Here is a 20,470-nt window from a genome sequence, read left to right as displayed (position 1 = left end):
GTATTATTTAATTGTATGCTGCTTTGGTCCCTTTTTAGTGGAATTAAGTGGGTTATAAATGTCAAGATTATATTACATTAGATGGAGGTACTCTTTCTGTCCCTAGTGGACTCACAGTCTAAGTTTTTTGTACGTGGAGTAATGGAGGGCTAGGTGAATTGCCCAGAGTTGCAAGGAGCTGCAGTGAATTGAGCCCAGTTCCCCAGATTCTCAACCAACTGTACTAACCATTAAGCCACTTGACCTATATACCAAAATTCTAATTCCTAGATATGTCAGGTACACCTTTGTCCATTTAGAAGGGAAATGTTTCTTAAGTGAATCTACTACTGTCTTTTTTCTTTTGTACAATTAATAGCTCTCATCCTATATGTTGGCATCACTGTGGTCAGCTGGGTTGTATGCGACTTCTGGAGGGAAACTGAGCAGAAAGTCACTACAATTATGGTTACTGAATCCATCTTTGTCTGCTTGGTCATTGGAGAGGGATGGGTTTGGTTCCCCTTGTTAAAACGTTGTCCACTCAGCTGTTACACACAGCAAAACTAATCATTGCCTATTTTTGGAATCATATTCTGCAGTTAGAATTTTGGGAAAACATTTCTAGTAGAGATAACTTTTGAAGAGACTTTCCTGTGTACTTTAGGGAGAATTAATATATAAATACAGTATCTGGGCACTGTGCTAGATTTGATGGGAGAATGTGAATTTATACAATTGGCTAATTTGGGTTCTGTGTTTGGGGGAAAGGCAATTTTTAAACCATGTTGGAAGTTTTGTTTGTAGATTCACAGGTGCTAAGCATTCATGGATCTGCCAGCTAATTTCCAAAGAGTAAACACTGTGATAGAAATGTGGTTTGCAAAGTGGAGGGCAGGGCCTTTTTCTGCTACAGGGCCTGAGGCTTGGAATACATTCCCACTGAAATGTAGGGGGGTGTCCAAAGTGTGGAACTCAGAAAGGCCTCAAATTGTATTTGCTCCCTTGAGGACTGGATTGGCTATAAGATGTGGTTATAGGGTGAACTGCTTATTGCTGTCGATTAGTTTGTATATTCAGGTTTTAATGTACTGTGTATTGTTTATTTTCTCTCTTTTTATTTGGTTTTATGTTTTGCATACACCATCTTGAATAATGCTGTCAGGAATACCGTCAGCCCCATTTCAGGCAGGTCATAGAAATAGGAATTGAGATGTACAGGTCAAGTTTTACAGTAATTTAGAACAGAATCTGCTGAGGTAGAGCCTGTTCTAAAGTACAGGAGAAATGGAGGTTTGTGCACTGGGAGTGAGCAGCATAAACATCCATTTTAGAAAAATAAAATCAATGGGTTGAAAAGCAGCACATACAGTAACTGGTTATCTTTGCAACCTTGGAAACACAACAGGTTGTTATCCTGAGGCTGTCATAATGACTGGTTTCTGTTCACAGTTTGACATTTGGGGGGACAAAAACCACTGGGAGGATTAAGGAGACAACTCTAACTAATCCCTCCGGTGGAGTGCTGCTGTATCCCAAACCCTGTTTGGTAGCAGGTGTAACACTCAGTGTCGATCTTTTAGGAAATATCCCTCTTCTGAAATGGGGAATAAATGTCTATGACCTTGCCACACCCAAGACCTGCCCAGATCATGCTCCCTTCCATTTGCACGTGCTTGAGTTTGATAAGCAGGGCTGCCGAGAGACTAGGCTGGGCCCGGGGCAAGGCCGCCCTACCACTGCCCCCCCCCCCCCCCCGCCGCTGCCACCCCCATCGCTTCCCCCGCCGCTGCAGTCCACTGTCTCACCTGCCTGCCTCCATGGCTCCGGGCCCCCAGCATTCAAGGTGGCAGTCGCAGATCGCCTCTCTTCTGGCCTTCCCTCCCTGTGTCCTGCCCTTGTCTGATGTAACTTCCGGTTTCCACGAGGGCAGGACACAGGGAGGGAAGGCCTGAAGGGAGGCGATCTGTGACTGCCGCTTCAAATGCAGGGGGTCCGGAGTCGAGGAGGCAGGCAGGTGAGACTGGGAACTGCAGTGCTGGGCCCCCCTTGAAGGCCCAGGCCCGGGGAATTTTGTCCCCCCTGCCCCCCCTCGCGGTGGCCCTGTTGATAAGTGTATATCCCAGCTTTGTAAAATGAGGATTCAGACATTTATGAAAGATAAAAGTTTAAGTACCGGTTTATGCACGTATCAAACACAAACAAGGCTTGTAAAATGAGGGCCTTTATAAATGAATAAATAAATAGATAGATAAACTCCCATGACGTTTCCCTAGGAAAACTTGGGCCAGCAGAGCATGAATACCTTTGTACCTCTTTTGCAGCAAGTGCAAGCTATATATGGGGTATTTCAAAAAAGAATCTTTCCCGACTTCCTCTGCCTTCAGCCATCCCTTTGTGAGCTCTGTGAACCTGTAGGTATACTCTGAACCACTCATAAGTACATAAGTATTGCCATACTGGGACAGACCAAAGGTCCATCAAGCTCAGCATCCTGTTTCCAACAGTGGCCAATCCAGGTCACAAATACCTGGCAAGATCCAAAAAAGTACAACTCATTTTATGCTGCTCATCCCAGAAATAGTGGATTTTCCCCAAGTCCAATTTAATAATGGTCTATGGACTTTTCCTTTAGGAAGTCGTCCAAACCTTTTTAAAACTCTGCTAAGCTAACCACCTTTACCACATTCTTTGGCAACGAATTCCAGAATTTAATTACACGTTGAGTGAAGAAAAATTTTCTCTGATTCATTTTAAACTTACCACACAGTAGCTTCATTGCATGCCCCCTAGTCCTAGTATTTTTGGAAAGCTTAAACAGACGCTTCTCGTCTACCCGTTCCACTCCACTCACTATTTTATAGACCTCTATCATAACTGTCCTCAGCCGTCTTTTCTCCAAGCTGAAGAGCCCTAGCCGCTTTAGCCTTTTCTCATACAGAAGTCGTCCCATCACATTTATCATTTCCGTCGCCCTTCTCTGCACCTTTTCTAATTCCACTATATATTTTTTGAGATGTGTGTGTCGACAAGAATTGAACACAATATTCTAGGTGCAGCAGTGGCATTCCTAGGGGGGCTGACACCCGGGGTGGATCGCCGATGTGCCCCACCCCCCGGGTGCAGCGCCTCCTCCCCCCCCCCCCCCCCCCCCGGGCAGTGCGACCCCCACCCCGGCAAAGAACATCCCCGGGTGCACGCCGCTGGGGGGGGGGGGTGCTGCGCGCTGGTCAGCTTTGTTCATTTCCATGCTCCCTCTGCCCCGGAACAGGTTACTTCCTGTTCCAGGGCAGAGGGAGCATGGAAACAAACGAAGCTGACTGGCGTGCGGCACCCCCTCCAGCGGCGTGCACCCGGGGCGGACCGCCCCCACTTGGTACGCCACTGAGGTGCGGTCGCACCATGGAGTGATACAAAGGCATTATAACATCCTCATTTTTGTTTTCCATTCCTTTCCTAATTCACAAGGAGATGAGTGAAGTTTTTCAGTTTGGAAAATTTATCAAGGCAACTATTGAGTTTTCTTGGCAAATTCCTTTGAAATTTGTCCCTTCAGGGGCAGTGGTGTTTTATGTTGCCATGATTTAACCTTTTCTAATTTATGTATAACATATTGATGTTTTGTCCTATTCGTGATCTGCATCTTGAGAAACAGAGTTGTAAAACATAAACCTTAGTACATCTGACCCTAAATTAGCTACTTTCCTTCCAGAATCTCTGAGTACAAATCAGATTTTTATTTTGACCAGATCTTCAGTCATTAATCTTTCACCTCCCGTCAATATTCCTTTCTTTCATTAGAGGTCATGTCCTTCCAGCTAGTATAAAGTTGGCATTGGAAGTTGAGGAGTGCTTTAGTGAGTATTGATTTAAAAATAATAACTAAGGGTAATTGATATAATGGAAAGTACATACCATTTTAATCATAAAGATGTAAAAATATAAGATAGATGACCAATCAGTGCTGATATTGCTTTAAACAGAGTGGGCCTGAAATTCAGCCGCCCCAGTGCACCAGCTTCATTGTTTAAGTATTCCCATATTCAGTGGCAGTAGTCCATTTAACTATATATATATATATATATATATATAGTAACTCTGCCGGAACTTATGAAACTTATGGTTCTTATTTTGGGTAGGACTAGAGTGGGTAAAAAAAAAATAAACATGTATTTCCCATTTAGAGGGGTATGAATGTTTATGACTAAAGAGATAACCATTGAGATTTGCACATGCTAATGGGTAGACATGAATCACTTGTTTTCTCTTTCCAAAATTACTAGGATTAGAGGACACACAATGAAACTACTAAGTAGTAAATTTAAAACAAATTGTAGAAAATATTTCTTCACTCAGCGTGTAATTAAACTCTGGAATTCATTGCCAGAGAATGTGGTAAAAGCAGTTAGCTTAGAAGGGTTTAAAAAAGGTTTGCATAATTTCCTAAAAGAAAAGTACATAAGCCATTATTAAGATGGGCTTGGGGAAAATCTACTGCTTATTTCTAGGATAAGCAGCATGAAATCTGTTTTACTGTTCTGAGATCTTGCTGGGTACTTGTGACCTGGATTGGTCACTGCTGGAAGCAGGATACTGGGCTTGATGGACCTTCAGTCTGTTCCAGTATGGCAACGCTTATGTTCTTATGACATCAAGATTTCAGAAAAATGCTCATACCCCCCCCCCCCCCCCGATTCTACATTCTAAATTTAAGCACAATCCCGAGATGTGCATGTAATTTAATTGGCTAATGAGCCCCTAATGATCAATAATTGGCAGCGAACAACCTATTATTGATGTTAATTGTCACCAGTTAGGATTTGCACATGCTTCTGTCTGTGTCCAAATCCCATAGAATGCAACTCAAAAGGGAGTGTGGCCATAGGAGGGGCATGGACGTGTCAGGGGCATTCCAAAAAGTTGCATGCATTGTTAAAGAATAATGGGTCAACATGCCCAACTTGGGCACCAGTATTTACACCAGGATTCAACAGGCTTATGTCTGGTGCCCAAAGTTAGGGCATGGGAATTAGGGCTAAGCACAATTCTATAAAGGGTGCTCACCCTTTATAGATTTGCACTTAGTGCTAATCTTTTCCAGTGCCCATTTTTGAGTGCTGTTTATAAAATCAGGCATAGTGGGCATTGCTCCACTGGAGAGATTAGGGGAGGTCACTTCCTTAAGGGGCCCTTTTTCTAAGCAGCAAAACGGAACTACCCCTGGTTCAACGCAGCCACCAGTGGTAGGTCCTTCCCCAGCACGTGGCATTTACGGCACTAGTTGAAATATTTGAAAAATATTTCTGCCAGGTTAGCGAAGGAGCTCTTACCGCCACCTCAGTGGGTGGTGGTAAGTGCTCCTTTCCCACATGGCGAAGAGGTAAGAACAATCTTTTTTCACCCTTTTTACATGCTGTGGTAAAAAGGGCCTCAGCACATGGCAAAAATGACCCCCCACTGTTATTGCAGGGCCCTTTTTACCACAGCTTAGTAATAGGGTCCCTAAGACTCCAGTGGTTGTTGTTCCCCCAGTTGCAAAAATGGCAAGGAGCATCAGACTCTGTGACAGCTTAGGGAAAATAAACATCTATGTTTCTAAAGTGGCTAATATGACTGCTTATGTTCTACCACATAAACCTTTATGTTGGCATTTCAGAATATAAATGTTTATGTGCCTTTTTGGCCTCATTGTTATTTTAGGGCTTGATATTCAAAGGATGAATGCGCTTAACTTTGAGAACTATGCTCATAAATTGGCCTCTTTGAAAATTTTTAGGGTTGAAACACATTTAGGAACATAAAAAGATGGGGGGGGGGGGGGGTATCTGAGTCTTATGGACCAAGATGGCGATGGAGGCAGATGTGTGCATCTCAGCTCTTCTTACCTTCCGAGATTGTCCTGCAGTTCAGGTGCTTCTCCCTTGTCATGAGGAAGAGGAAGGCAAAAGCTAGGGGAGTCCCCCAAGCCCCGGCGGAGGCCTTACCTAGAAGCAAGCCACCTTGGAGAGGTTTGGAGTTTGGCCGCAGGAGGTCTTCACACACGCTTCAGTCAGGTCTCTTGAATCAGCTTTAGACAGCAGCATAAAGGAAGTGTCATTGAGTCCTCCCCCAAACACTGTACCTCCTAGGCCCAGAAGTGTTTTGGTGGCAGCAGGAATGCCGGGGTTGGAGATGGTAAAAGGGCTGCCCAAATTTCTGGCATTAAAGGGGGGACTGGTTGGTTGATGCCTCTTCCCCTGTGATGTCATCTTCTGAGGTGAGGCAGAGTGGAATACATCCCCTATCTTCACTTGAGGGAATGTCCTTCTTGGGTCCAGGAGAATGAAAGAAACCTGCAGTCGTGACATTGGAGTCCTTGTGGGAAGCCATTTAGGGTATGCAGACTTCTCTCCTTCAAGTTTCTGCTTTCTTCGGGAATGAAGTACGTTTATTGAAAGAAAATTGCTCGGTTCTATCTAAGGACTTGGGGCATCAAGCTACCACTGTGGGCTCCTTAGAGAGTGAGTTGAAACAACTTCAGAGCTTTGCTTCTACTACTATTAAGCATAGGAGCCAACTCTGTGGGTGCTTGAGCACCCCCAATATTGAGAAAATTCCTTGCATGTGTCCAGGGAGGGGGTATTTCCATTGGGCTTAGCACCCCCAATAATTTTGAAAAGTTGGCTCCTATGCTATTAAGGAGAGGTATATTCAGGCTCAGAAGCTTGAATACTTGAACAGTTGCCTCAGAATGAATAACCTAAGGTTTCTGAATTTTCCACTAATTCCTGCCCTGGATATGTTTAAGAAATATTTTCAGGAGATATTAGGGCTACCAACTGAAGGCCTTCTGCCTTTAGTTAGAGTTCAGTATTTGTCAGGAGCCTCGAGGAATCCTACTCAATCTGAACTGAATCTTACTGAATTTTTGGAAAGTTCTTTAGCAGTAATAACTGAGAGAACTACACTTTTGGTGATTTTTGCTCTGGAACCTGATAGGAACAATATTTTTCATCTTTATTGTTGTCATATGAAAGCAAAGTTCTTGGGCTCATCTATAGAAGTGTTCCCTGATTTTGCTAGAGATACCCAGAAAGGAGACAGAAATTCTTGGTACCTTTGATTTAAAATTTCCTTGCAGATATATAGTATGTATAAATAATGTTAATTATGTTTTCTTTGATCCTAAGAAATAGGAACTTGTTGTTTCTAAAGAAGGCGTGGGTAGTATACCTGAAGCTTAGCTCGAGTTATCTGCAGCAGGGCCTATAGGAATAAAATGGGCCCTGCTGCAGATAACTCGAGCTAAGCTTTAGTAAACAGGGGGGTATGTGTATTAGTATTTCTGATACTACATGGCCGACTTATATATTGAATTTAGTAAAGATTCCAGCAAAAAATTGTAACAGCTCATCTAAACACTTTTTAGCCCTTCATTACCCAGGTGTAACAAAGGTTAGAACTAATAAGGTATTTTCTACTTCTTTCACTTTTCAAGCTACAAAAAATTGGAATCTACTACCATGTTCCTTGAAATGTATGTCTAATTACAACCAATTTCAGAAATATGTATTTTCTGAGTAGATTCAGCATAGGTTGGCTAATTTAATCTTATTGAAACAGCAAAATTGTTATCTTTTTTTTTTTTTAATGGCCACTTGCTAGATGTTTTTGTGGTCTGTGTGCTTATCTTTTTGGTCCATTTTCCAAAAATTGTCCAAGTGAAAAATGCACAAAATCAAGCCCTTGGCTACACAGGTCAATAGATACCTTTTTGAATTTTTCATTTCTGTGGTCATTAAATGTATTGTTAACCATTGGAAGAATTCTGGTGACTTAAATATATATTTAAGTGGAGGAGTGGTCTAGTGGTTAGGGTGGTGGACTCTGGTCCTGGGGAACTGAGTTCGATTCCCACTTCAGGCACAGGCAGCTCCTTGTGACTCTGGGCAAGTCACTTAACCCTCCATTGCCCCAGGTACAAATAAATACCTGTATATGTAAGCTGCATTGAGCCTGCCATGAGTGGGAAAGCGCGGGGTACATATGTAACAAAAAAAATGGTGGTACTGGGTTAGTTTATTTCAGAGATATGAGAGGATTTTGGAACAAAAACATGCAATAGGTACCATAAAAAATTACAGATGGGAGTTGTTAGACAGGTATATGTTTACTGTAATGAGAGGAAATGTTTTTGAATTGTTCAAGATTATATTTTGCGTATAAATTGTAACTTTGAATTTCTTAATAAAAAGATTTCAACAAAAACAAAAAAAGAAAGAAATATTGCTTTAAATAAAACTGAGCTAACCTGTCTCACAAGCCTTCTGCTGCCTGCCTTTCTATAAAAAAAAAAAAAAAAATCCTCTGTCTACTGTCATGGATGAGTAGCGAGCATCTGAGCCTAACACACTGAGATAGGCTTGAGTGGATATGGTAAGCCAGGAAGAACTCAGCCCAGATACAGTATTCGACAGGTGCTCCCCATAGACATGGAAAAACAAAGGTAAGGACAGGAAGTCAAAATAGTGAATCTTTGAATAGCCAGTGATCATTAAAATTCAAAGGAGGATCATGACAGGCTTTCGAGAAAAATAAATCTTTAGAATAAGGAGCTTAGGAGGATTAATGTGATTCTCCGCTAAATGCCCAACGAATACATCAGGAAGAGGTGCTCTGAATGCACAGGGATCCATGTAGGGAGAACATGCAAAACTGTCAAAAGAAAGAGTTGCAAGGCAGTAGAAAGACTTGGCCTAAAAGTAGAAGTATTGAAAGTGTATCAGCACTAAGAACAGACATCCTGAAACTGCAGTACATTGTGAGGGGATCTCATGGTCACTGCACCTGATCACTGTTGATTTCATTTTAGTCTGGTGCCCTAGTCTAGTTTAGGGGTGATATTGGATATTTAATTGTCAAAGGGATTAGTAAGGTGATACACTCTTGTTTGTAACAATTATGAATGATTTATCAGCATATATTCTGCCTTACCCCATCAAATTTCATTATCACTAGCAAGTTGGACTACTGCAATTCCCTATCTCAGGGATTTCCAAAATTTATTTTAGAGGGCTTCAGTTAGTATAAAAGATTGTTGCACAATTCTTAATGGAGAAATTGGGACCACGTTATACCTCTTATTTTTAATTGAGACTGGCTTGCAGTTGAAACCAAATATGAATGTAAAGTTTTAGTTTAATATTTAGAGCCTTCTGTAGCCAGCCACAATTCATTGGGGCTGAGGGTGACCCCAGCAGCAAGAACACATGCTCCAGCCTAAGAAAAGCAAACACTGTTTCTGATATTACCAGTGCATTTTTGCTAGCAAAAAAGGTTCCGGTACTCAAATGCTAGGCCACCCTTCAAGGGTGGGGTAATCACTGAGGGATCCATCCCACAATAACCAGGCCCCCTGCAACCAGTCACAGAACCTATGGCAAGGCAGAATTGTTGTGTAAAGCTTGAGCTCTTTCATTAAAACTTGGGGTCTATGGGTCAATTTTTCACAGACAATGGAAAAGGTGCCGGTACTCAGTACCCCCAAGTACCCTCTCAAAAAAAGCCCTGGATATTACAGAAAATCTTTCCTCCTTGAGAAAGAACACATTCCTGCTATATACTTTAAAGGAATTGATGTAATTAGAGTTTTATTTAAAACAATATTTCTTTAGAGTTTTATTTATTTCTGACTATTTTAGTCTAGTTTGCCAATGCTTTTCATGGTCACAGTTTAAAAAGAGAAAATGATATCAGTCTAGATACAACAGCTTAGTATACTTCCTGAAACAGTAGTCTCAATAATATAGAATCCCGTGAATGCAGTAATTATGGGGTAGATATTTTGCCCCGGGCAGTCAACATTTTGCAGTCAAGGCTGGACATTGAATATCTGAGCATACACAGCTAGCTGAAACTTATCCAGTTAAGGGGTCCTTAAACTAAGCTGTAGTAAGTGCTTACCACAGATTGAAAGGGCTTACCACGAGATGTGCTGAGGTGGCTCGTGGTACTTTTGCATTCTGTGCATGCACACCATATATTTTTTAAAAATCTTAATTTTTTTCATGGAGGGGGCATGTCTGGGGGTGGAGAGTGGGCATTTCTGCACTAATTAGTTAGCGATAAGGGCTCACACACTAATCTTTTTTAATAGCCATGTGCTAAAAGCAACATTAGCAAATGGCTATTAATGCCAGAAATGGAAATTGGCCATTTTCCAGCTGTGGGAATAAATGGCCTTAGCATGCAGGAAAAACCCATATAAGAGCATGCTAAGACCACTTTTTCATGCACCTTTCTAAAAGGACCCCTAAGTGCAATATGTAGCACTTAACTGGCTACGAAGAACTGCATAAAGAGGTCCTTTAACAAAGGTGTGGGGAAAAGTGGCTGTAGCATTTTTTATGCAGGTCTTTCCCGCGCGCTGAGGCCATGTCTTTCCACAGCTGGAAAGTGGCTAATTTCCTATTTCTGGCATTAATGGCCAGAGGCTAATGTTGCCATTAGCACGTGGACATTAAAAAAGATTAGTGTGTGAGCCATTTCCTCCACCTATTTTGTAGGCAATAAGGGCTCACGCACTAATATGCGCATTGGCATTACCAGTGCACTCCCTGATTAGCATAGAAATGCCCACTCTCCTCCCCAGACATGCCACCTCTTAAAAAAAAAAAAGAATTTTTATAGTATGTGGTGTGTACATGCAGAGTGGAAAATTACCACGGGACATCTCAACATGTTCCACGGTAAGCCCTTTCAAGCTGTGATAAGTGTGTGCTAGCATTTACTGCAGCTTAGTAAAAGGACCCTAAAGATAGGATTGTGTTTTATACTGTCCTATTTAAGCAATTATCTTAGCTGGTTAAATGCTGTGTCACAATGGTGCTCACCTCGCCCTCTGATGGCCAGAGCCGGTGGCTGCTATGAACTGTCACCCATTCCAGACTTCAGCCCAGTCTGGTCCGGATCTTCCGGGCTACCAGACTTGCTTCTCTTGTTTGTGCCTGAACAGCACCTGTAGCTGCCTTGTGATTCCTGCAGTGAACTTCAGCAGCTGATGGGCTTTATTAATCACCTGGAAACGTCTGTGTTTGCCTTTGCATCGTCTAGGGTCCCTGGTATGTTGGTATGCTTGTTGCACTTCTGCCTAGTCTGGTTTCTTGTCCGGTTCTTGTTAGTCTGTATGTAGTTTAGCTTAGGTTACTGCTTATTTCCCTAGTCTTTTTTTTCTGGTCTGTATTCCTGGTTTAGTTTCTGTTTGTCTGTGTCTCTCTCTTAGTGGCTGCTCTGCAGCTTTCAGTCCTGACTCTTGTCTGTCTGTGTTTTTCAGTGGCTGCTTTGCAGCTTTCAGTTCCTGTCCTATAGCTTGTCCATTTCCTGCCTTGTGTATTATTGTCTGTCTGTGAGTCCTAGCCATGTTTCCTGCCTTGCTGCCCATGTATATTCCCTTCCCCTCTGACCCTCAGTCCCTGTTCAGCCTAGTTGATATCCAGTTCCTGCCCTGTCTGGTAAGTCCTGCCGGCCGCCTGCACCCAGGGGCTCAACTCCTGGGGAAGGGCAGTTAAGTGCAGGTGAAGTCTAGCTGTTTCTGTCAGAGTTCTGCCTTGTATCTGGTGTGGGGTAGTTTTGCCTGCCACTGCCACTCCACGGCAGTGGCCCAAGGGCTCACAAACCTAGTTTCTGCCTTGAAAACCTGACATGCTGAATATTAGCACTTAACCAACTCACTGCTGACCCCTCCAGAAGGCACACAAAATAGCTGGTTTCAGCTTGGACAGTAACTGGGCATTTTTAGCAGCACTATCGAGTTGAGTGCCACTGAATATGCCTGGTTAGCCTCGGACAAGCAATTTAAATGGCCAGGAGCCATTTCAGGTCATTTAAGTCACTTTAAATATCAACCCACATATGTCTAAGTTCAACAAATTAAATGTATTCTTCACTATTTCAAAATTTTCTCCATAAAAGACTTATTTTACTTAATTTAGAATAGTTTAAATTAGTGAATCAATTTGTTCCAGTTCGGTTTCGGTTTAGAAATTGGTTCAGCACATGTGTTTCCAGTTCACATGAGCACATTTAAATATTAGTTATACAATCATGATCATTTTCAAGGTGGAGGAGTGCAAGCCAACATGCCTAAATCTGTTACAGTTAGCATCAGTTGTAAGTGTATAAAGCATATATAAAAGAAAAAAAATGAATTGGAAAAGGCCTGTTTTGGATAGGTCATTGATTTGGGAATTGAGACTTCCAGATTGGAATTTGCTCATTTCCCCCTGTATTTTCCAAAAGGCTCTGCTGAATGTGGAGCCTTTTGTAATATAATCCAAACGTTATGTACCACTTCAAGAAAAGAAATATCAAAAGCAGGAAGGAATAGCCTCAAAGAGCTCAAAATCTAACGATTTGTAGCGCTGTACTCGATCAATAAGATCTACTCTTCATCATTGGCAAAAACCTTCCATTCATGTGTAAATGTCCCCCAACCCCCCCCCCCCCCCAAACATCCATAAATTATATAAATTCAAACAGTGCAAATATTCTAAATCTTGCAGACACTGCTCTTATCTTAAAGGACTTGTAACGAGCTAGCTTCTATGAGGAGAAAGAGGACTATTAACAGCAGATATCAGACCACACATGGCATCATAGAGTGCACCTTTAGACAGCTCAGAAACAGGTTCTGATGTCTAGATCAGTCCAGAGGGGAGCTCCTTCATAGCCCTGAAAAGGTTGCCAAGATCTTCATGCTGCATAACCTGGCCCTGAGCAGAGGACAGGCCCTCCCAGAAAAGCCACAGCCACAGCAACCAGAGCAGCAGACCCATGACCAAGATGATGAGGAGACCCCCACCCACAGAGTAGAGCGCCCACCAGCTGGGAGTCCGAGCCAGGCAAATTTTTAGTGAACATTATCAGTATTTATTTGAGTAACACACCACCACCACACCCTCCCACCACCATCACCCTCTCTATACACACACCTCTCCCCCCACACCCTCACACCCCTTTCCCCCACACCCAGCACACCCCTCCACCCAATCACACCCCTTCCGCACCCCCAGCAAAGCCCACCACATAAAGGCAGTACACCACAGCAATTGTCTCTTTCCCCATCCCCCTCCCCAAGCCCTGCCTTCCCGTACCCCTCCCACCCTGTCCTCAAGTAGCTGGTGGCAGTCCAGGTCTTGCTGCTGGTGAATTATTGTTAGTGTTCTCTCCTGTTGTGCTCACACTCTCATCAGTCTCTACAAGGCAGTCTACTGCCTTGGCTGTACCCTCAAAGCCAGGCCACCTGGTTGGCTGGGTGTTGGTTTGCAACCTGGTCACAGGACCCAGAATGGGAGCCTGTGCATTGGCTGATGGAGGCTTGCGTGTTGCTGGACCACTGGTTTGGGATGCTGAGGGTCCTATCTTCCTGTGCTTGTCAACTGGTTTGGGATCACCAGCACTGGTGGAAGGTGGAGATGGCAGGGGCCACCTGGTGGCCTCTGTGGTAGCATGTGGGGCTGCTGGGGGCTGCTGTGTTCCCTCTCTGGATGTTAGGGCTCTGGTTTAAGCTTGGAAATCCCCTTGTAGGCCATGGATATCCTCCTCCAGCCATGTGAGCAGTTGGCCAACTGCATTTTGCACCTGTACCCCCTTCCGGAGCTGCTGCAACTTCTGGTGGCGATAATCTGCAAGCTGCACACTGTGACCAAGGAGCTGGTTTGCAAGGAGCAGCAGCTGCTGTGTCTTCCTGGAGGGTCTGTAATGGGCCTGCTCTGATTCCTCATGGTGCACATCAGCAAAGGCTTCATGAGGTGGAGGGGGGTTCTTCACTGCCACCTCCTATGTCTCATCCACTTCCACCTGCCCCTGAAGGGTCTCATCTCCAGCCTGATCTTCAGCCCCACTGGCCTCATGTGCGGGTGCAGGTGGCACATTTGCTGCCTCTTCAACTTGTTCTTGGGGCTGCTGGGGCTGCTAGGGCCTGTCTTGGCTTCTGAGTCTGTGTCATCACCTGCATAGAGAAAGGGGAGGAAATGTATTTGTAGCACTAACTAACGTGCCACTGTTTTGCTGCATTCCTGTATATACTCCTACATGTGAACATCCAGCACACAGTTTGTGAGGAATGTTCTTCTACATGCAACACTGCTAGAGCCAAGGGGTATGGAGCACTGTGTACCTCAGAGAACAACACGCCAGAGAACCACACAGGCTGGTGGGTAGACATAAAAGAACTGTAGAAGGGGTACAGAGGGCACAGTGGCAAGAGCACTGAGGCGTGAAAAGCAGATATGCACTGGTTGATGATGGGGCAAGGTGGGGGGGGGGGGGGAGGGAAAGAAGGCACCAATATATGACAAATACTGGACCACCTTGCTGGAACCCCCCCCCCCCCCCCCCCCCACATACACACACACACACCTTCCTACCTCTCACCTGCCCACAAACTGCTACTCCTTGTTGATAGTTTGGGTCCTGGTTCTTGATAAACAGCCTTTCAGCATGACGTCTGGCACATGCCTTCTCACCCCTCCCCCACCTACCTGTGAACCTGGCCCTTACATAGGAGCGGTATCACTTAGGAGCCCCACATTGTCCCCACTTGTGGAAGAGAGAGTACAAGACAACAGACAGCACAGCTTCCTAGACCAAAACTTAACCTGACCCCTCAGGCTATGCTGAGGTGTCCTGGCTCCTAATCCCATAGATCCCCTCCTGGGGCAGGAGCCAGTGCACTGTCCAGTCCAGGGGGGTGAGGTTGACAATGTCTTTATCTGGCCGGCTGGCACCAGCCTTGTGCCTGACGTCCCAATTTATCTGCCTTCACTTCCGCTTACAGTCTTCCACAACATGGTTACAGTGGGGGATGTGGGGCCCTGATTGGGGGGGGGGGGGGATGCATTACATAGGCAAAGGTGGTATGTGAGCTGAGGTGGCCATGGGGACAGGGGGGTTGAATGTTGACTTTTCTGTGCAACATGTGTAGGGATGTGGAGATGGGCAGTGGGGTAAAGATTGTGTGCATGTGGCCTTCAGACTGTACTTTAGGGAGCTGCTGCCAGCGGTCCCAGCACTATGAAGGCGTGGGCCAGGATAAGGGGGGGGGGGGTGGATGAAGGTCTGTGCAGTCCATTATGGCTTCTCATGGTTGGGGGGCATAATTGATGGACTTGAGATGTGGCATACATTCAGATTTTTTTCCTCTGAGTTCCTTATTTCTCTGATTTGTTTGGTAAATTTTTATTTATATGTTAAAAGTTTACAAAGGTATAAACATCTTTTAAGGCAATATTGGCAGGCTATATACATAGTAGTACATTTTTAATGCTGTCACATGATTAATGCTGAATGGGAGATACTGCAACACATTGCATTGTTGAGACAGCAATAACATGTATTGCAACTAGTGTACAGTACATGAATGCTACTGTGCTACAGGGGGGCAATGCTGGACACGTACCTTACCAGGATGCCTCTTATATGTCTCCAGGCTCACAGGGAGACATTTCTAGGGGGCAGGTGGTGGTGAAATTTGAACAGGAGCCTTCTGCAGGTACACCAGGAACTGGGACAGAGTCATTTGGCTCTCTTCTAAGGGACATGTTTACGCTGTGTGGGACATTTTTCCACATGCAGAGCTATATATAGACATTGTGCATGGTCAGGAATGTCTACACACTACTATATGTTGTTGTATTTTCCAACGGAGACATTTTTCTCCTCTCTTCCAGTACGTATTAGTTGTAGACATTTATTTATGATATTTTTGAATCTCTGAAACCGTTCATTTATTTTTTTCAATAATACACCTTTTATTTTGGACATTTTCTGATAAACATCTCTGATGCCATTTAGATGTTGTGTCCAAAATGCTCTTCCACGTAACTTTGTAAGTCTATGTGCTTTGAAAATACACCTTCATGGTTCTTGATTACTGTTTAGTAATTTGAAAGTGTTGATTTTAAAGAAGGTTTAGTGAGGGTGGGTTTTATGAGGGGGTTAATAGGTATTTTATATATTTGGTTTGTTAAGTTTGTGGTATCCCTTAGAGATTCAGGGCAGTGCTGACCCTTAATTCATCAATTCCAAATCCTTTAATTTTCTATTCCAGTGCCTTCATCTTATTGTCAAATATTGCTTACATGAAACCTGTTGATATTGTAAGTCATTTGTGGTTTTCTCCTTTTTTTTTTGTCTTTCATGTTTTATTTTCCCCAACCTGAAGTATCAGAGACTGATTTTGGTCTCTTTTATATGCATTACTGCAGGGTCAAACTTTTCGTCTTTTTTGCCTGCAGTGGGTGGCATGTGGAGTATCTTATTTACAAAAACAACTTGGGAAGAAATTGTACTAACACTGGATTCCAGCAACATGGTGCTTGTACCTAACATTTCTGTTTGTTATCTGCAGCCTCCTGGACTTTGATTCAGACTATCAGGAGCTCTGGGATTGGTTGATTGACATGGAATCCATAGTGATGGACAGCCACGGCCTGATGATGTCAGAAGAGCAGCAGCAGCATCTTTACAAGGTTAGAGTTCTTGTTACTGCCTTTCACGAGCTCATGAAGATCTGATTAGCCTGACAAGTCTTCGTCTTACTGGATAGCACCACGTCCACTGCATGTATTATGGTGTCTATTAGCATTCTCTTTTCCTGTCCACAAGCTCATTTCCCATGTGTGCTGACAGGCTGTGCAAACATCATAATTGCAAGAAAGTTCCCTTTATTACATCTTATCTGGCATAAAATTCCATAGAAGGGCAAAGATTTACTACCAAGAACGGTGGCAGCAAATGGAGGTACATTAATAAAGAGTCTGAAATAAAAAAGAAGCAAACACAGAAAAGGTGGCATTTTGAAACAAAGGTTTTGTGATTGGAGCATGTGGATCATCATGTCAAGAGAAATTTGTCAAGATTTTAGGGTTTCTGGTGCCTGGATGGAGGGCCTTTCTCATGTCAGTATTCGTCAGTTGTAGATGAAACAGGTCATATTGTTTTCTTTTCAGGTTAATGCAATTGTTTGTGAATATTGAGAGATTGCTTTCCATTCCAGTTCCGCCAAATGATATATACATAGCAGGGCTGTACTGAATTTCCTAATGTACAGCTAGCGACATTTTCAACTGAATTTCAAAGGACAAAAAACCCAAACATATTTTAGGGAGAATGATATTATTTGGCTCTTTGTTGTATCATGATCTGAATTTTCTTTAACAAGAGAAGAAATTCATGGATGAGACTCACAAAGTTTTCAGTAGTGCAGTGCACTACAGCCCTTGAGATCTGGGTCTCCAGTTTAATAGTGTAGAGGTGATGATTCTGTGTGCAGAGGAAAGTGGGTAGAATGCGTTACTGCTGGGGTAACCTGTGTTTGTCACAGGACACAGAAGCATTCAGCCTTGAATGAGGCTTTCTTTCTACCTTGGGCCATTAAGAGACACTGGGGACCTTTTGCAAAGCTGCGGTAAGCACTAACATGTGCTTACCATTGCAAAATAATGGTGTAGTGTGGGATGCAATAGGGCGTCCCATGGTAATTTTGCCATTTGCATGTGCTATCCATGAACTAAAATATAAAATGTATTTTTTGGTGCAGGGGCATGTCTGGGGGTGGAGAGTGGACAGGTCTATGCAAATCAGTGTGATATCTCAAAGGACCTGCAAAAACACCAAAGTGCAGTGCAAGCGAGATACCAGATGGAAGCTGAGTTTATAAGAATTTCTACTGTTCTCGTTCCCTATTGAGGAATCAGATGTATTTTTCTCTATTTCAAAGGTTGCCTCTACCCCACTTTCATCGCCTTCAAAAACAAGTCAGTATTTTGCCTCTGATACAGCCAGTGTCTTTGGCGAAACATGGCCATGTCAGGCATAGATGGTTGATATCCTGGGAGCTTTATATTGAATAAAGGCAGGGTGTTTTTTTTACAAGATCTGCCTCTTGGTTTTATCTTCCATGTTGGATTTGACAGATCACCTGCCTTGTTACTTTTTGACTCTTCAGCTTGTACCTTGGACAATGGCCTGTTTTGCCTGTTTTGCTTTATCAGTCCAGTTGTCTAATTTAAGAAATCAACTGCCAAGGAAGAGGAACAATTATAACAATCTATCAGCAAAGCTATTTGATCCAGCATCTGAGAAATGTGTGTGTGTGTGTGTTAGTTGTAGGGGCTAGTGTAGGCAATAGTTGGGGAGGGCTAATGGGGTCCTTTCAGCAGAAAGATCAACCAGCAGTAAATCTTCCTCATTTAGGCAATTTTTATTGGAGTAATTCTGACAGTTGTCATCCTTGAATTGCTTTGAGCATATGGCATGTTTCAAAGAGCAGATTGTGAATCATAAAAAATAAAATTAATAACTAACCACAGAATCAGCAACAGTATAATGACAAGAAACAGCTACCCTCCAGCTTTTTATTTTTTTATTTTATTATTTCTTATAGAATAAATGATACACTCAAGGTTGAATAGAAGTCATTTTCAATAACATTTGGGAATTTCTTTAAATATCATGAGAATGATATGCCAAAAAAAAAAAAAACCCTGAGCCCTCAAATTTAGGAACTTCAACTAGGTTCCTAAATTTATCCCCTGTTTTCCCTCAAACGATTTTTAAGTTTTAAGCTGAAAATTCACCTAAAATTTAGATCCTAATTTAGGGGCATGTTTACTAAAGCAGTCAGCGCAGATGTTAACATGTGCTATCAGGTAGCACTAGCGCATGTTAAAAACACAGCCAGTGTATTAAAAGTCTTGTGCTAATTGTTTAGTGTGGAATGGGACAGGGACTGGGCAAAGCATTGGTAGAGATTGGGCATAGTCTGCACATTGCAGTCAGAATGCAATGGGCAGTGAGCACTAACTGGCAAATTTGCAATAAGAGAAGAAAGTTATCAACATGGGCTATCGTTAAATTGAGTTATTTTATCTCTTTAGTCTTTCCTCATATGAGAGTTATTCTATCCCCTTAATAATTTTGGTAGCTGTTCTCTGCACCTTTTGTAGTTCCATTTATATATATATATATATATATATATATATTTTATTTTTATTTTTTTTTACTTCGGTAGCATGGTAGTACTTCCAGTTTAACAAGCGGTAAGCCCACATTAAGCTAACCACCACTTAATAAAAGACCTTCAGAAAGACTAAACGAGATACAATAGGAAAAAGGGGAGAACTACAATATAGATAGAAAAGAGAAGAGGGTAAAAACATATAGGGATATTGCATTCATAGTCAGAGCCACAGCGGAAGCCATTGGGTTTCAGAACAAGCATAAGAATAAGCAATATCATTACACGGTAGAAAAAGCATCCTTAAAAAGAAACGTTTTTAAGCCTGATTTGAAAGTATAAAAACAGGAACATTGTCTTAGTTCAACTGGTAATGATTTCCAGAGTACTGGAGCTTGTACCGAAAATATACTATTGGGCTCATTTTCAAAAGAGAAAAACATCCAAAAAGTGACATAAGTCTGCATTTTGTCGTTTATCTCACAGAAATGTCCTAATCAGTATTTTCTAAACCTCTTTTTAGATGTTTTTTTCTGAAAGCCTTCAGAAGGATGTCTAACTCTCAAGGGGGCATGCCAGGGGCTTGTTCAAGGCTGGATGTGGGCATTCCTAAGACTTAGACGTCTTTCAGCCGTAATGGAACAAAACAAAAACGTCCAGGACTAAAACTTAGACATTTTGAGCTAGACCTGTTTTTATTACAAATAAGGCAGGAAAAGGTGCCCCAAATGACCACTGGAGGGAATCAGGGATGACCTCCCCGTACTCTCCCAGTGGCACTAACCCCCTTTCACCCCCAAAAATTGTGATTAAGAACATTACTTGTCAGCGTCAGATGTCATACTCAGGTCCATTACAGCAGCATGCAAGTCCCTGGAGTAGTTTAGTAGTAGGTGCAGTGCACTTCAGACAGGTGGACCCAAGCTTCTACCTCCCCATACCTGTTACACTTGTGGAGGAAACTATGAGCCCTCCAAAACTCACCAGAAACCCACTGTACCCACATATAGGTGCCCCCTTCACCCGTAAGGACTATGATAGTGGTGTACAGTTAGGGGTGATGGGTTTTGGGGGGCTCAGCAAACAAGGTAAGGGAGCAATGGTCAGATGTGTGCTTGGGAGTAGTTTATGAAGTCCACTGCAGTGCCCCCTAGAGTGCCCTATTGCTGTCCTGGGATGTCAGGGGGACCAGTGTTCTAAAAATGCTGGCTCCTCCTACGTCTCAATGGCTTGATTTTGGACGTTTTGCACTTGGACGTTTTTTTTTTTCGGAAATGGCCGAAAAACAAAATGTCTAAATCACAAAACATTCATAGTGTTCTCGAACACAAAGGATAGACGTCTATCTTTTTCAAAAATGACCTTCTTTCCTGTTCAGAATTTGGACGTTTTGTGTAAAACGTCCAAATTCTGATTTAGATGTTCTATTGAAAATGCTCTTCCGTGTCTGGTATGTTCATGGTCTATTTCCCTCTCTGCATTGATTGGTCATTA

The 20,470-nt window shown here is 42.9% G+C and overlaps 1 protein-coding gene across 1 annotated transcript in view; it reads left to right on the top strand.

Moving 5' to 3' along the window:
- The window catches only part of AKAP6 (A-kinase anchoring protein 6), a 698,126-nt gene that overhangs the window by 351,763 nt on the left and 325,893 nt on the right, over positions 1–20,470 (top strand). Inside the window, exon 8 of the mRNA XM_030214549.1 lies at positions 16,367–16,487. Within this exon, the coding sequence (XP_030070409.1) occupies positions 16,367–16,487 (121 nt within the window). The remainder of the gene's footprint in view (positions 1–16,366; positions 16,488–20,470) is intronic.

Source organism: Microcaecilia unicolor, chromosome 9 (assembly GCF_901765095.1).
Source record: "Microcaecilia unicolor chromosome 9, aMicUni1.1, whole genome shotgun sequence".
In the NCBI taxonomy this organism is placed as follows: Eukaryota; Metazoa; Chordata; class Amphibia; order Gymnophiona; family Siphonopidae; genus Microcaecilia; species Microcaecilia unicolor.
This window is presented reverse-complemented; position numbering and strand designations above follow the sequence as displayed.